General features: G+C 39.4%; 1 protein-coding gene across 2 annotated transcripts in view; it reads right to left on the bottom strand.

Annotated features, from left to right (window-relative positions):
- LOC126336628 (UDP-glycosyltransferase UGT5-like) overlaps positions 1–17,956 on the bottom strand; it is a 192,442-nt gene that overhangs the window by 81,363 nt on the left and 93,123 nt on the right. For both annotated transcript variants that reach the window (XM_050000521.1, XM_050000520.1), the window contains exon 2: positions 15,277–15,455. In XM_050000521.1, the coding sequence (XP_049856478.1) occupies positions 15,277–15,455 (179 nt within the window). The remainder of the gene's footprint in view (positions 1–15,276; positions 15,456–17,956) is intronic.

Genomic DNA, 17,956 nt, shown 5'->3' with positions numbered 1-17,956 from the left:
AAAAGTCTACAGTATCGAATGTCCTGTAATGTTACACAACCCCCCCCCCCCCATCAGCACTTCCACGTGAAACACGGAAGGGTTGATGTCCTTACATTACAAAACAGAAAAGTTTTACACATATCTTTGGTGTCTTCTTTCTTGAAGACCGGTGATCTTCTTTCTTGAAGGTCGGTGATCTTCTTCCTTAAAGGTCGGTATACCTCAATGCCACACACTGTATTTCAGTCTCATCTTCACAGTCCGTATGGTTTCCATATACACTGCAGGCTATCACAGGCTGCAATAGCACAGTCCGCTATGAATATACAGCATACAGTGGTCAAACCCAGTTAAACATTAGCAAAAGCATTTAATAGTTGGTGGACCGGTTTTTAAGGACACAGAAATTTGAATTCTCTAAAGTCTAATTACTCAAGAAAATTTACTCTAAATAATTTCTTAAAGCTAAGAGAGGATAGACTGACAGATGGAGAAAATTGATTATACAGGATCACAGAATAAGTGTAAGATGCAATGCCAGAATACGAAAATGAAATATGACAATTGCATAGCTAGGGGACCAAGTGCTCGCCAAACACTTAGCACACAAAGAATGTATGCTCCCCTGAGGAATCAGATAGATACAACATAACAAAGTATACAAAAATATCCTGGTAAGATTACATATAAAAGTCTATAAACATCTATTATCTAAAATACTTTTTTACATTTTTTTATACAATTTCAGTTCGGTCACGTTTCGTAGGCCAAACAGTCTGCCAGAATTTGGGTAGACTAGACGGTAAGCATTCGGATGAGGATTGTCCTGAATCTTGATAGGTCCAATGTATATGTCAAAAAACTTTTTTAATTCACCACTGATGGCGTTAGACTTCTCTTGTGTTTTAACAAGGACCAAGTCTTCAATTTTAAATTGAGTGGGCTTCAATCTTTTGTCATGTCTACATTTCCTCTTATCACCTTGATCTATTGCAAACCTCCCTCAAAGTATTAACATGTTCTTCCCAAGTTTCTCCAGTGATCAAAATGTCATCTACATACACAGTTAATTTTGATAAAAGAACTTTTCCCAAAACAAAGTCAAGTGCTCTAATGAATTCGGCTACTGAGACATTCAGCCCAAATGGTACTACACAATACTGGTAACATCTTCCCCCATACAAAAAGGCAGTATACTTTCTGGAATCATTTTCTAATTCTACTTGGTGAAATCCTGATGTGAGATCTAAACTGGTCATGTATTTCATTCTTTCAAATTTATGAAGTAATTCGTCTATATTCTCGGGATGATCGGTCTCTCTTTCCAGATACTTATTTAGGTGTCTTGAATCTAGTACAAGCCTGACACTGCCATCACGTTTTGCAACCACTACCAAAGGATTATTGTATTGGCTCTTACTTCTCTCAATGATGCCCCACTCTTCCATCTTTTGAAGTTCCTTTTCTACATCTTGTCTCTTTGCAATGGGTACACTATAAGGTTTTATAAAGAATGGCTCATGTGGTTTTAATCTGAGTTTACATTGATAATTCTTTACTCTGCCAGGTCTATCATCAAAAACATCACAGTAATTCCACAATAATCTTTCTAACTCTACCTTCTGTTCTTGGTTCAAATTATCTGATTCCCGTAATTTTTCTTGAACTATATCCCCATATTCTCCATCATCATAATCCTCAGTAATTTCCTCTACACAATAACCACTGTCTTTAGAAAATGTAACGTCCCTAATTTCAATTCCCTTATCAGCACAGTTTTGAACTGACATGTCAGTACTGGAACATACTCTCGTCTTAGGATCAATAAAGGTAAACAAACTCTTTTCCCAATCAAATGCTGCATTAGATTTTAATATCCAGTCCATACCCAACAGTACATTCTCATTTAGGTCACTTATTACAAGACATCCTTGAGTAAACTGTACATCATTTATACTGAAGGACAACAACACCTGTCTATTAACAATTTTGCTCAGTTTGCCAGTAATGCCTCTAATTTTTATTCCAACAACTGGTAATTCAACAAAGTCAGGATCATGCTTAATTATATCTCTTAATTTGCTTGAAATGGCACTAATTGGACTCCCTGTGTCAATCAAACAATACCCTTCCCAACCTGCAGCTTTAATTTTTATGTATGGACTACCAATAGTGGTGTTTTCCTTTCTTCCTGTTCTTCATACAAAAGATCTTCTGCTATCTCATCATACCTCTTTTCCATATTTAGGTTTTCTTTATTAGGCAATACTTTCTTCAAACTTCTAGGTCTACTGGAATTTACTGGAATGTCTGGATTACTATTTACCTCACACACATCCTGACTAGTACCCCATTTGATAATTTCATTAGGCTTAAAAGCAGAAACTGGTTCACAAATTTCCCTTAATTTGATCTTAACATCATTGTCATCACTGTAATCTTTAAATTTGTCCCAAACAGATTTCAAAATAATCTCAGATGCATCAGCACAATCAACCCCCCTGTCTCCTGATGTATTAATAAGCTGAACTGGCACAATCTGATTCTCATGTGGAATGTAGTTAGAGTTCCTGGCACAACTATTCTCAACACTATTGCTTATAACATCCTCCTTAACAGCAACATATACTATTCCATCCAATTCACCATCAAAATCTTCTAGTACATAATCACCATTAGCCTTAACATCAACATTATCATCATCATTGCCTGAACTTACACTACAAACACTACTAGTATCACCAACATTACTCACAACACCATCTTCACCAACCACATCCACATGAATATCAGACTTTCCAGAAACTTCAGTACGAACATCATTATGACAACTTACATCTAAAACATCACCACACATAAGTTTGTACAATCCAAAATTATCAAAGTTATCCTTACCTTTCATTTCAGCATTAGGTGCTTCTTCTTGATTATATAAATTTGCAATTATATCATCTTCTAAGCCTACTTCATCAAAGGTAGCCTGGTTCCTATTACAGTTGTTTCTAGTATTTTCTCTGATGACATTCCAAAATTTCCTGTCAAATTTAATTTTTTCATTACCTCTATCTACAGATCGATCATAAGCATACTGTCTATACTGGTTAGGTCTCTGATTATAGTGCTGTCTGTTCTGGGTGAAATTAGCCTGATTTTGAAAATTCCTTGCCCCAAACTGACAGACTCCCAGTGGAGCATTTAGTCGTTTAAAGGCCTATGTCTGTCGTTTCCCTGCCTCGGGTTACCTTCTCTCATGTCATTACCCCAGGACCTGTTTCGATTTTCCCATTCTCTGTTTGAATTAAAGTGCTGATCATTCCTACCAAAATTTCTTCTGTCATTGCTATTATAATTATCCCTGTTGTTGTTAAAGTTTCTTCGTTCACTATTATTGTTATTATTTCCACGGTTCGGTTCCCACCCTCTGTGTGATGAACCTACAAAGTCGTTAAATCTGTTGTTTTGTTCAAAGGCTCTATCAAGTTTGTCCACATATTTCAAGAATTGTTCTATGGACTCACCTGGACCATATACTAAACCCCATTGTACTCTTTTCGGAAGTCTCCGTTTTAGTGCATCAATTTGAGTTAGCTCATCAAATGGCTTATCCAGATGCACTAATTTTTGCAACTGTTTCTCACAATAGGCTTTCATTGACCCATCAGATTCTCTGTAACTAGGACCATTCAAGAATTCACTTTTGATTCGAGCTTGCTCAGTTTCAGACCAAAATTTGGTTAGAAAACATTTTTCGAAATCTTCAAAGAACATTTCCGCGGAACAATTCTGATTGGCCCACGAAAGCGCCTCACCATCAAGTAATTTCTTTACAAATTTTATCTTAACACTATCTGTCATTATGGACGTGAACTGCTCCTTGCAGAGTTGCATGAAGTCTTTTGGGTGTATATTCTTCTCACCGGGATAAGTTTTAATGGGAAAATTTCCCCATACCCCATTACAACTATTACTAAAACCTTTTTGCAACATAGTTTCTTGTATTTCTGCAAATTTTTTGTCTACAGTTTTTTCGACATTACCTACTCTACTACAAATTTCTGTGACCTTTTTGTCAGAATCAGATTTGAAAGACTCAATTTCGCTTTCAAAAAATCGTTTTGTCTGGTCAAATTCATTTCTCAATTGAGAATTTTCCTCATTTACAAAATCAACAAATTTTTTAAGTTTTGACTGGTTATTTGAAATTTCGTTACTTAAATCAGTTTCAAGGACAGAAATTTTGCTCTCAACCGTGTCCACACGACAACTAAGTTCTTTTTGGTTTGACTCAAAAGTTATTCGCCATTCTTCGAGAACCTGATTAGTGTGAGCAATCTGTTCTGTATTTGAATTTATTTCTGATTTTAAATCACACACAGCCTTCGAAATCGACCTGTCCATCTGTTGTTGTGTCTGTTCAATTTGTTGACGTAATTCGGCACGAGAATCGTCCATCTTCGAGTTTAACTCTGAAAACATTTGTTTTAACTTTTCCAACATTCCTACACTGTCAGAAGCACTTTCCCTAATAGGTGTACTCGCTACACCGCTGTCAATACTGAAATCTGCGTCTTTTTCCATTATTTTAGGAAGCAGGTACTTATCTTAGTGTCTGTCGGCGGTCGTTGGTGTTCGTGTTTTGCGAAATTTCTTCAATTCCAGGATGGTTTCGCTCGGTTGATTCACTCCTCTTCTTGTGACCCCAGAATCGACGTATTTACTTCTGAAGAATGACTGGTCCGTCGTATATCCTCTTCTTGTGATCCCAAAACAGACTTATTTTCTTCTTGTGATCCCAGAAGCGACGTATTTTATTTTGAAGAATCACTGGGTGGTCGTCAGATCCTCTTCTTCCTCCACCAAATTATAACATCCCAGCTTCCTCAACCAAATTATAACGTCCCAGGACTTTCTGCACCAAATTATAACATTTCAGCTCCTCAACACCAAATTAAAACGTTGCATTAGGAGGTGTCTGCTTCGTGCAAGAGGTCTTGAGTTCATATTGACGACAACAAGTAATTCTTCATTACAGACGTTTATTTACAAACAGAACTGACAGACTTCACAGACTCAACAACTGACTTTCCGAGCTAACCGCACTGCATTTCCGAACCGAACTGGCAACTCCTAGGTGTATTAATATCTTTCCAAACAATGAGAGTCTTTGACAATGTTTTGTTTACAATACGATAGCAATTCACGACTTAAACTAAATTAGACATTACAGAATTTTAGTACAGATTAAAGTAAGTAAAAGGATCAGTACATATAAATTCTTACAAGCATAACTTCCAAATAGATTTTATAACATTTTTCTACCAGCTTCTGGATAACCTTCACCAGATTTGTACCGATGTTTCCAGAAATATCTTGACATTTGATTCTGGATATTTCTTAAGTGATCTAGAACAACTATTTATATGTAAAATGATTTAAATCGTGTTTCAAAACGTAAATAAATCTTTTTAGCAATACTTCTTGATACAAATAGTCTTTCGAAATTAGGTTATGAAACAGTTTTCACAAGTTTTCGTATTTTTGCGATCATAATAAAGAATTTCTCCATAGAAAGTTCCAGAAGTGTGCATTAAATGTTTATTTACAGACTTTCTCTTTAGATGGTGAGTTTTTAAAAGTATCTTGTCCATATTATACGAAATAATTTGGCTCAAAACTGATAATTTATACAATTAATCAGAGCTACAGCAAACAGTGAGTCTTTCTTTTACAAAATGAAATATAATTACAAAATTGAATGAAAATAGGTTACTAACACTAATATATATTTACATTAATTCTATTTTTGTTCTTTCTGTGCAAAATGTCCTAATATTGACACAGTACAATATTTAAACATCACCAAAGTTTCCCTTTACATTTTGCATATCTGTATCGACATCCCCTAAAAGTCTACAGTATCGAATACTTCAATATGTCCCATTATGTCCTGTAATGTTACAAGGTCCTGTACGGGCCTTTCTGGATACAGAAAAAGGTTGGGCTGTTGCCCTGGTCAGCACATTCTCCAGATCTCGCAACAATTGAAAACGTCGGGTCATTGGTGGCCGAGCAACTGGTTCGTCACTATACGCCAGTCACCACTCTTGATGAACTGTGGTATAGTGTTGAAGCTGCATGGGCAGCTGTACCTGTACACGTCATCCAAGCTCTGTTTGACTCGAAGCCCAGGCGTATCACGGCCGCTATTACGGCCAGAGGTGGTTGTTCTGGGTACTGATTTCTCAGGATCTATGCACCCAAATTGCTTGTAAATGTAATCACATGTCAATTCTAGTATAATATATTTGTCCAATGAATACCCGTTTATCATCTGCATTTCTTCTTGGTGTAGCAATTTTAATGGCCAATTGTGTACTTCTATTTCCAGAGCCGCAGCCGTCAGCAGGGTGTATTTCCGATACTTTGCTAATTGTCGAATGTCTTTCAACTTAAAGCGCAATCCTAACATTTACTTCTAAGTATAATTATCAAGTATATAAACGTGAACGATTTATTTGGATGATTCTGTCTATGCATGGTTGGTGCGGCAGTGGCCTGTGGCCGAATAGCAAACTTATACATAGTAGTGCTGGACAGCTTTCGTTATCAAATGGAAATTTGAGAAGGTGCAATATGGGCGTGTGTTTGTGCTGGGTCATTATTCCCTCCCATGTAAATTGTTCAGTTGACTGCTGCTTCACATTTCACATCTTTATTTAGTTGAGAGATCATCGATTGTGGTGTATGCATCTAGCAGATGGAGGGCACATTTGCTGGCTCTCTAGACATGAGAAAGATCTTATTTGTCTTTGTAAATTATATGGGTGATTTGGAATCTGTTACATCACCAACATCAGTATTCGCGAGTGTAAATATCAGTTTCCTCTATTTTCTTTTTTCGAGTTTCCACGTAAAGATCTTTGCAGGAGGTGTAAGTTTCTCTCTGCTGATCATTTGTGATCAGTGGCGGTACACTTCGCTGGAAATGAGATGCGACAGTAGTTGAACGTAAAAAATTATACCGATTTTACTCATAAAACTAAAATACGAGCAGCACTTAGCGGCTCGCCATCTTTCTTACAACTATTCATGACGTCGCCTTTCCGGCTTAGATCTTTTTTATTACGTGACTTGTAAGTACTGCATCTTTTTCCAGTCAGTACAAAATTTAATTTTATTAATGTATTATGTACCTAAAATGTTTCAGAACAGTTAGTCTAATTCTGAAGAGGACGCTTATAGTAGCGTCGAAACCTGGTCAATTTTGACTTAATATTTGTGACCGAGGGGTTATTTGTTCTAATATAATTCTGACACGGTCACTGAACCTTAGCAGCTCTGTCAAATTTTTAAATGAAAATGGACTATGTCTTTTTTCATGGAAAAATGATATTTATTACCAAAGCGAATATTTTTTTAATAGTTGCTTTTTTATAGGAGTCGAGTTGATGTTAAGTAACTGAGCGCAGAACGGTGGGCGAGTTCTCTACGAGAGCGCATTTGTGCCTCAGCCCCTTTTGGAGAGTCCTACCTGATGTTAAACAAAAGTATTTCCATCACAGAACGAGTTGCATTGGGAATCTGTCTAGTCTATGACAGCAGCGCCTCCCTGCCATTAGGGGGGACTGATCTTTGTGATAAATTACGTAAATAGGATGGATATTTGAGTCAGATTCCCGACCAAAATAAATAAAGTACGCTAACCTAACATTCCTCTCCACCATCTGGACAATTCCCATGTGTTAGGGGTGCACTTAGACTTTCCATCCAGCCGAATCAGGGTTCAAGTCACTGATAGGCTGCGTTTTCTGTGTGCACTGAGTGTTTGTGTGCTGCTTTATTTTCTGGCGTGTAAGTGTTATGAGTGTGTTTACATGCATTATGTCAGCGATCTACGCTTAGTTTGCACGTCTGTATGCTGTGTAGTGGATTATTTCGGTAATTTCCGAGTTGTTTGCGTCTGTGCACATAAGTGTACTTGCATTATTTACGAGTCGTTTCCAGTTCTGTAAACTGTATATTGTGGCACCAAGCATGTCAGGGTGAGTGTTTTGTATCAGCATGATAAATAACCTAGGCAAAATTCGTCGCTAAATCAATTGTTCCAAAAATGAATAAAGTACACTCGTTCGTTCCTCTCTCTAGCAGCCCAGAACAGGCTGATTCCTTTTCCGTCCAATTTTCCCCCTCCAGACCACTGGCAGGGTGAGTATTTTGTATCAGCGTTATAAATAAACTAGGTGAATTGCGTCCCTAAATAAATTGTTTAAAAAATAAACAAGTGAACTCGCGAACTATTTCAGTTCTTTGGTCTGGTGGATCGGAGGCAGTTGTCTCTTATGTGGTGGGAGCTTATATGTAGGTTTTAGAAATGACAGACAATTCCAGCAGAGACAGATGTCTCCGTACATTGTGTAATGTATCTTAAATGCAAAGCATCTATTTGCAGGAGGGTATTCTTCCTCTACATATGCTCAAGCATTAATACTCGCTTCCATTCTTCATGCCGTGAGCTGTGAATGCACTCCTCGGTTGAAAGAGTGCATGTAATACAGCTATCAAAACTCCTACTGTCTGGCATCAGCATTTACTCATGCTCCTTTACACCAACAGCCTAGCAATCACCGACGTCTCAGCCTTTCGTGGTAGTAACACCAAACTAAGCAAATAATACAGTAGGTAGATAATAATTGAAACAAAGTTAAACAAATTATATTCGAATTGAATGACATCATGAGCAGACTCTAGTGGTGGCAAAATCATACTAACTCCCCTCAGCTGCAGGAATAAGCTCTTTGAGCATAATTCCCTCCAGAATTCAAAACTGCCACCCATTTTCCAAGAGGATGACGCACGATCATGCAAAGAGTCCGAAAGGGGGACCAGTAGAAGCACAAAATTCAATTTCCCGCAAAAATTCAAACTTCCTACCATGGGCGCATGGCCGGGGGTCGTGCACTTTCCTGCCAAAAACCGCCATCTTGGATAACGGCACTCGTGTCATCAGCTGAGGTCACGTGACATCACAGCCACCATCTTGGATGACGTCAGTGGGGCTGCACCCCCTTGTTATACTATTGCCTGTAAATGCGATGTTGGGTTGGAGATGATTTTACCTTGGTTGCAGTTATGGCTTCTTACATTCATACTTTCTGAAGATTTTTTCTGGCAGCACGCATTAATTTGTACTTATAAGTTGTCGTCAATGTACAGGAAATGGGATACTATGACTCACTGGAAGTCCTCTAGTAGCCAACAAAGATTATATTATCTCACGATCCAATATCAGGAAATACCGAGTTATTGTTGTTAAAGTACATCTACTCACGGAGGTGGGCTGTGTAATTATCGTGTGGCACCGAAAATTGGTAAATATAGTAATGAGTTAATGTGGAAACGATTTACGAGAGATAAAAAAAATAGTTCCAATTTGGCCACCAGGTGCAAATCTACCACCATTCATTGAATGGCGTTATGATATCCATGCCGTCGTTTCACAAGCTGTAACGTTAGTGAACAGCATGACTATCGACGAAAGAAACTGTGCGTCCTTAGTGAAACTGTTTTATACGAACAGAAGCACTTATAATGCTGCATTGAGAGAGTATCGACGACTGAGAGGTCTGGGGAGAAGACTGATGTCATTAAATGGTTTAAAGAACATCATGGTACATGGTAGTGGAAGGCATCCTAACCGGTTGGAAGTTATTGACGAGTTTGCTGTTATTGTAACTGACCATGCAGCACGTGCTCCGGGTAGTTATAGTGATCACGCGTTGTCAGGAGAATTGTCCATCATATGGCCAAGAGTGCGGAAATTTTTGCTGTCTGTTTTGTACTGCTACCTGTACATTATCCAGATGGCGCAGCAACTGAAACCTAATGATCTGCAGCAACGGTCTGAATATGCTCTACCGCTTTTGGCATGGACAGAAGGTGACGGCATGTGACTGGGCAATGTTGTATGGAGTGACGAGATGAGCTGTATATGACAGGGTGCACTGAATACACAAAACTACCGAATTTTGGGTACTGTTAAACCACATGTTGCGCACTAAGGGCCATTCTACTCAGCGTAGACATACGGTAAGTACAATGGCTCCTGAGGTGGTGTAGATTCACAAGTACCTTTATTTTTGGACCATTCTTCTTTGAAAAGAATGCGCCCAGAGGGCCTGTCACTTGTACCGTCACCTATGCACATGATCGAGACATCATTCTGTAGCATGTGATTCCTACTTGGGAAGAGCGCAGCTGTGTGGAAACCACTGTTTTCATGGAAGGTGAGGCAACACCTCACATCACTAGCTCAGTGAAATCTGCTTAAATTCATCCTTTCGCGAAAGTGTTGTTTCGCGTGCAATATCACCTGATCTGAATCCATGCTAGGAGATATTTGAAAGAACGCTTTTATCAGGGACACCTTCAGTCTATACCTGACCTAAGACCAGTGTGCAGGAGCATGTTGCTCAGGTTCCATTGGAATTTCTTCCATCAATTATTGATCACGTTGTGTTATGGACAGAGCGTCACTTAGATGTCTCCAGTGTTCAAACTGAGCAGATTGTGTAAGGGGCAGTTTATAATGAAATCAACGTTATGTCTTCTCACTTGTTTTATCTTTCCGCCAACATCCTGTTTTCAGTTTATTATATATGGATGCATTTTTACACGCGTTTCCTGCAGTCACATTGCCAGATTTGCACATGGTGGCCAAAATTGGAACTAATTGTTTTCCTCCTTAAATTGTTTCCTCAGTGATTAACAGCCCACACTGGACCTCCGTGAGTAGCTTCACTTTAATTATAACTATACGCCACGAAAGAGCACTGCCACACAGTCACACACAAGAGAAAATTAGTAGTAATACAAAAGTGCGAAAGAGACGCTGGTAATGTAACTTGAATTTTTCTGAAACTCATGGACGGTATTTTGAAATGCGTGAGGAGGCATATCACACTCAGTGACACTTCTGCAACATTTTTATTCACAGAACACTGGTGGCTGTGTACATGCATCCTCAATTATCTCATCTACTGAATAAATTGTGTATTGTATAAATAATTTTTCATTCATTAAAACCAGTTTTAGTTTGTAATTCTCATCGTGAGACAGATAACTGGCAGCAGTCAGCATCCTCGTGGCGCATTGACTTCACATGTTCCACAGGGATGTGACATGTCTGTACTCATCCTACATTTTTTCAGAATTTTGGTTTCTAAGGAACATCTGTAAAAAAGGATGAAGTTAAATAACTTTATTTTATATGCTTTTCTATTTTTTGTTGTTAATGTGAACTGTAATGGCCTGGCATTTGTGGCTGAGGCTCCGCAATGTCCATCGCTAGCCTCGTGACACTCAACATGTTAAATGACTGCGGTATAACAATAATTTAGATACAGCAAAGCTCTGGGTAACTGAACAACTCCGAGAACAACAAAGGAAATCTGTACAACACGAAAATAATTCGAGGCGAGAGTGTGCTGGGCTATGGTTAGCAGGAGAGGTGAGTGCCTGACCTTGAGTTGTTTCCCCACCCAATGGCTCACCACTCTAAGCAGAGCTGCACTGTCAACAACAGTGCATTCTAAAGGCTATTTCTTCATGTTATGTGTGTATTTTTGTGGTATGACGACTAAGTGAAAACGTGTTGTAATTACTTGCACTGGTAAATCAGCTGCTATCAATGAAGTTGCAAAAGGAAGTTTATTGAAAACTGTTGCGGCCAATTAGGGAGTTGGTTCTTCAACTATTTCAGAGGGGTGTGAAGTCGGAATTTAAATTTCTAGAGCTAGCTGTGAATAATCTTCGTAGAAAAATGTTGGAAACATCAGACTTCGAAAAAAATAGACAAATCTTTTTATCTTTGTTCCACCCAACAAGAGAAAAAGGCATGCCTGTGACTGGCTCGGTACTATATGGAAAAGCTAAAATGTTAGTTGAGTTGGTAGGGGAGGAAAAAATTCTTCTTCAAGTTCTGGGTCGTTAGTCAGATTTTAAAACAACTACAGCATTCTTCGGTTGAATGAATAGGGAGAATAGTTATCTGGAAACCCAGAATTGGTTGTTGTTTTCAAAACAGAGTTTGAAGATGACGCCCAAACCTCCACTAAGGAGCAAAATTACAACACCGATGAAATGGGTGTTAAGTTCAAGATGTTGCCAATAAAATCATTAGCATCTTCAGAAGATACGGCTGTCCCAGGACAAAAAATGGAAAAAAGAACCAATAACTCTTCAGTTTGACATCATACGCTTCTGGAACACAAAGACTACCCCCGCTCCCCCTCTTCCACACCCCAAACAAACGTGAAGCCTTGATGTATTTGCACAAAAGGCGCTACCAGTGTTTTATACAGCAACAGCAATTTGACAGGCACAGACATTGACATTCAATAGTTCATCACTAGACGCCTGAAAAAGAAACATTCGTTTAAGGGAAGGATCAAAGTAAAACAAGAACGACCTCAAACTGTCAGTTGAAAACGTCGTAAAAGAAAAAAGGGTAACATAATTATGTATTTTAGTTGACAGTGTTATTTACTATGGTACTGACAATGTAAAATGTGTCACGAAGAAATCATAAATGAGTCCAATGTTAATCTGTTTGGCAATACTACCTAAACACGTAATTTTCTCCTCTACCTACTACGTCTTTCGTAAGTATTGAAATCTTGGGAAGTACGTGTAACTACTATTTTCTCTCATTTTCTGTTATCTTAATTGAGTGGTTGGAATAACTAGCGATTATTGTAACCCTCTCAAGCACAGTTTTCATTGATACTTCTGTTTCCTGTTTATCTTCCCCAAATAACCGTAATGACTATGCACATAATGCACCTTAATTTAAGAAAGAAATTTTTGAGAACTGACGTTTGGAGCACAGCAGTGTATGGAGGCGATTATCGACTGTGGGAAAACCAGAACAAAGAGATCCGTAACGTTTGAGATGTGGTGTTGTGGGAGGCTGTTGAAAGTTAGGTGGAGTGGTAAGATTATAACCAGTAATGATAGGAACACGTGAAAAAGTCTGATTAGAAGGGAGAGGAATATAGACTGTGCTAAGATGTCTAGGAGTAGCTCTGACAGTACTTGAGATTTTGAAGATGGTAAAAATTGTAGGGGAAGGCAGAGATTGGGTTATAACCAAAATATAAATGTCAGCGTTGGGCACGCATGCATGCACGTGTGTGTATGTATGTGTGTGTGTGTGTGTGTGTGTGTGTGTGTGTGTGTGTGTGTGCATGCGTGCTACTCAGAAATGAGGAGATCTTCACAGGAGAGGAATTTATGGCAGGTCACGTCAAACCAATCAGACGACTGATGAGACAATACACAGATATATCCACAACTGCCCCTGCACTTATTGAGTGCAAAGACTTCGGCGCCATGCTGTATGTTAAACATATAAGAATGGGAACACCTGAAACTGAGACTAATATGCTTTTAATTTTAACAACTGAAAATACTGTGTGTGCCACAACCTCTTGGTAGCAATGTGAAAGGAAATACTTTTAAATTACAACTATAGTGTCTGATCTAGAATCGCCATTGCTATCTTACTCTGTAACACAAACATAATTAGCTGCATGTGACTAGCTGTAAAGGAATGTATACAACGGGTCACAGTAATACTCTAAATTAGTTACTCGTGAACTAGCACACACAATGGTGGGTGCGTAAGAAAACTGTGCCCAGTTAAAAAAACGCATGTGTTATATTTACATGAAATTCTGATGATGTAAAATGGGTCTAATACTCTCACAAGAGGTTTGTTTAGATCCTACAACTGTTTCTTTTCTTGGCAACGGATAATTCGACTCTGATCGATCTGCACTGAAAAGATTATGTACTGAACGACAAGCCGTAATAAATCACTCCAAGGTATTTTTTCTTATCATAATAATTACCCTGCTTTAAGAAATGGCTTCTTTTTGTCCTTTTTGAAAAATACTGAACACTGTGCACGCAGTGGTACAAGGTGTAGCAGTATAAAAGTGTAACCTTTTACCAAACACGTTTATCACTTAATCATTGAGAATAAACTTCTGTGAAATATTTCATAAATCAGTAAAAGGGTGTTTTCAAATTAGACTTAAACCTTTTAGTAATCCAGAAACACTCGAACTAACATGAACTATTAGTCTTTCCCAACATTATCTTTGTCCGCATTCTCATACACCATACTGAATACCTCTAACACTTTTTCAAGTAACATAAACATTACTCTTTTAAATTCCTAATAAAATATCTTTAATTTAATCTTGGTGGAGGAAGCGAATTAGAATACTGAATACATGACTAAGAATTCAGCCTGGATACGAAGACGTGCGGCACATCCGCCATCCACACCTGTCGCTGCCATGACACAACACTCTCTCCCTCTGTGGCAGACAGCTGTTTCCGACTCCTTCGCCTTGTATTTAGTCAATAATACCAGAACTTCCGGAAACCGAAGGAATCATATCATTCTTATGTTCGGCATAAAAAGATGCTCAAAGTGGTAAATATTCCAAATACTCTGTTATAGATACCAATCAAACCGACATTTTTCGTAATGTATACATCTTTCATAAACATTTTGCCATACACCAGGTGGTTATAATTTCAGTGCAGCAACTCACATTGGTTCAGGCTGAGCTGTAATTACCACACAGCTTCGAAACTTTGTGTATATTGTAATGCGTTAATGCGAAACTGATTTACACTGGAAAAAAATTAGTTCCAGTTTTGGCCACCAGGTGCTAATTTGGCACTGTGAACACAAGAAAGACGTATATAACTATTTACAAATACCGTGGTTTAGGAATAGGACGTTGACAGGGAAGGTAAAACAAGTGAGAAAGTTATAATGTTGATTTTATTATCAACCTCCGCGAGCACTGGAGACGTTGACGAAATGCTGTACAGCGCCAGATTTACGCCTGGTGGCCAAAATTGAAACTACTGTTTTGTTTTTTCCAACAGAAATCGGTTCTGCATTAAAGCATTAGCATATCTACCAAGTTCGCTGTCATACGATAATTACAGTCCACAGTGGACCTCAATGAGTATCTGCACTTTAATTACAGCCACCCTGTACGAACACATTTCAAAGCGTTCAGGCTGGCAGGAAAAAGTCAACTGAGGCGGCTGCCCCTCCGGAACAACAGAATATCGCCAAGCACTCTCGACGAGAATTCGTTCCTGTACCGGTGGCACAATTTTCGTTAGCTCTACCAGTTAACAATACAATAAGACCAAGTATTAATATTTCTATTCGATTCGACTAGTTATCAGTTTTTCTAAACTTACATTCATAAGATTTGCTGTGAATAGAGTTACTTGGTGTCCCCTTTCCAGCAGAGCTTTTGTCAAGATATGGAACGGCTTTTGGTGGCTGATGGAAGGCGCTGGAACAACCACCAATATCTTGGAGGCAACGCATCCATTTATCAGCGACGTCAACGCAACAAATAGGAAAAGTTTGTTCTCTGAAACAATTAAATAAAAGATTAGAGCGTGAACAAAATTGCAGCAAAACAGACACATCTACAACAGATTCGTCTCCTTTAGAAATTTACACTACTGGCGATTAAAATTGCTACACCAAGAAGAAATGCAGATGATAAACGGGTATTCATTAGACAAATATATTATACTAGAACTGATATGTGGATACATTTTCACGCAATTTGGGTGCATAGATCCTGAGAAATCAGTACCCAGAACAACCACTTCTGGCCGTAATAACGGCCTTGATACGCCTGGGCATTAAGTCAAACAGAGCTTGGATGGAACACACAGTTCATCAAGAGTAGCGAGTGGCGTATTGTGACGAGCCAGTTGCTCGGCCAACATTGACCAGACGTTTGCAGTTGGTGAGAGACCTGAAGAATGTGCTGGCCAGGGCAGCAGTCGAACATTTTCTGTATCCAGAAAGGCCCGTCCAGGACCTGCAACATGCAGTAGTGCATTATCCTGCTGAAATGTAGGGTTTCACAGGGATCGAATGAAGAGTAGAGCCACGGGTCGTAACACGTCTGAAATGTAACGTCCATTGTTCAAAGTGCCGTCAGTGCGAACAAGAGGTAACCGAGACGTGTAACCAACGGCACCCATACCATCACGCCGGGTGATACGCCGGTATGGCGATAACGAATACACACTTCCAATTTGCGTTTACTCGATGACGCCAAGCACGGATGCGACCATCATGATGCTGTAAACAGAACCTAGATTCATCCGAAAAAATTACGTTTTGCCATTCGTGCACCCAGGTTCGTCATTGAGTACACCATCGCAGGCGCTCCTGTCTGTGATGCAGCGTCAAGGGCAACCGCAGCCATGGTCGCCGAGCTGATAGTCCATGCTGCTGCAAACGTCTTCGAACTGTTCGTGCAGATGGTTGTTGTCTTGCAAACGTCCCCATCTGTCGACTCAGGAATCGAGACGTGGCTACACGATCTGTTACAGCCATGCAGATAAGATGCCTGTCATCTCGACTGCTAGTGATATGAGGCCCTTGGGATCCAGCACGGCGTTCCGTATAACCCTCCTGAATCCACCTACTCCATATTCTGCTAACAGTCATTGGATCTCGGCCAACGTGAGCAGCGATGTCGCGATACGATAAACAGCAATCGCAATAGGCTACAGTCCGACCTTTATCAAAGTCGGACACGTGATGGTGAGCATTTCTCCTCCTTACACGATGCATCACAACAACGTCTTAGCACGTAACGTCGGTTAACTAATGTTTGTGTATGAGAAATCGGTTGGAAACTTTCCTCATGTGAGCACGTTGTAGGTGTCGCCACCGGCGCCAACCTTGTGTGAATGCTCTGAAAAGCTAATCATTGGCATATCACTGCACCTTTTCCCTGTTGGTTAATTTGGCGTTTGTAGTACGTCATCTTCGTGGTGTAGCATTTTAATGAGCAGCAGTGTATTATGTAGTTAATGAGTTTTGTATGAATGCATAAATTAGTTTGTAAGTGATGGTACACACGCAAGTGACGAGGGACCACAAATCGATACCATAGGGTCCTCAATGTTGGCAATGGAATTGCTTGTAGTGGTCGCCTGGGATCTGATGGATCCTATGGTGTACGCTCACTGAGCCACACTTCCAGTGGCTCTATACCATGAGTGCCCTCTGCTGCCACGATATGGCGTAGCCAGCAGCTGCGCCGCAACCCACTTGCGCTTGGAACCTCATTGCTACACTCGCACTTAGTACAGCAAGCCTCATCCTAGTTAACACTGCGATAGCTGGACTCTTGTTGCTGCACTATTTGTAATGAGTCTTTGTACGCCTGAAAAAGTACAAGTTAATCTTCTGTTTACTTTGTTCACTTGTTCGCTAACGATTTCAACTCATGCTCAACTTTCCTACGATGACAGTTGCCACACCACTCTGTAGCTCACTTCACCTTACCATTGTGTACAACAAGCGAGACACTGAAGTGAAAAGATGCACAACTACAGCCGCATTTCTCAGCATTCCAACACATTAAAGTTATTGGTCTTATGTTTAACTATGCAACTCATAAAATAGGTTATATATAAACAATTCACGCCAAATCAGCACATATCAGAGATTTCAGTCCACTTATGTTGTCATGGGTACGGGTATATAATGCCAGAAATGGGTGTTATGATAGTGCCTGAAGAATTTCACAGAACTCTGAAAGACCTACTCCGAACTACGTCAGAACTGCTGATATCCCTGGGAGAATCAGCCTGACTAAACTATTCCATCTGGTTTGGAAGGTTTTTGAGATGGACGAAATATCCTAAGATTTCAAAAAGAATGTAATAACTTCAATTCCAAGGAAAGCTGGCACTGACAGGTCTGATATTTTACAGAACTATCAATTTAATAAGTAAAGGTCGCAAAATCCTGGCGTATTATTTAAACAAGGATGCAAAAACGAGCAGAATCCGATATCAGGGAAGATCATTTTGGGAGAAATGTTGGAACAGGTGAGGC

The sequence above is a fragment of the Schistocerca gregaria genome, chromosome 2 (genome assembly GCF_023897955.1).
Source record: "Schistocerca gregaria isolate iqSchGreg1 chromosome 2, iqSchGreg1.2, whole genome shotgun sequence".
Taxonomy (NCBI): domain Eukaryota; kingdom Metazoa; phylum Arthropoda; class Insecta; order Orthoptera; family Acrididae; genus Schistocerca; species Schistocerca gregaria.
Note: the sequence above shows the minus strand (reverse complement) of the source record. Positions and strands in the feature narration are given on the sequence as shown.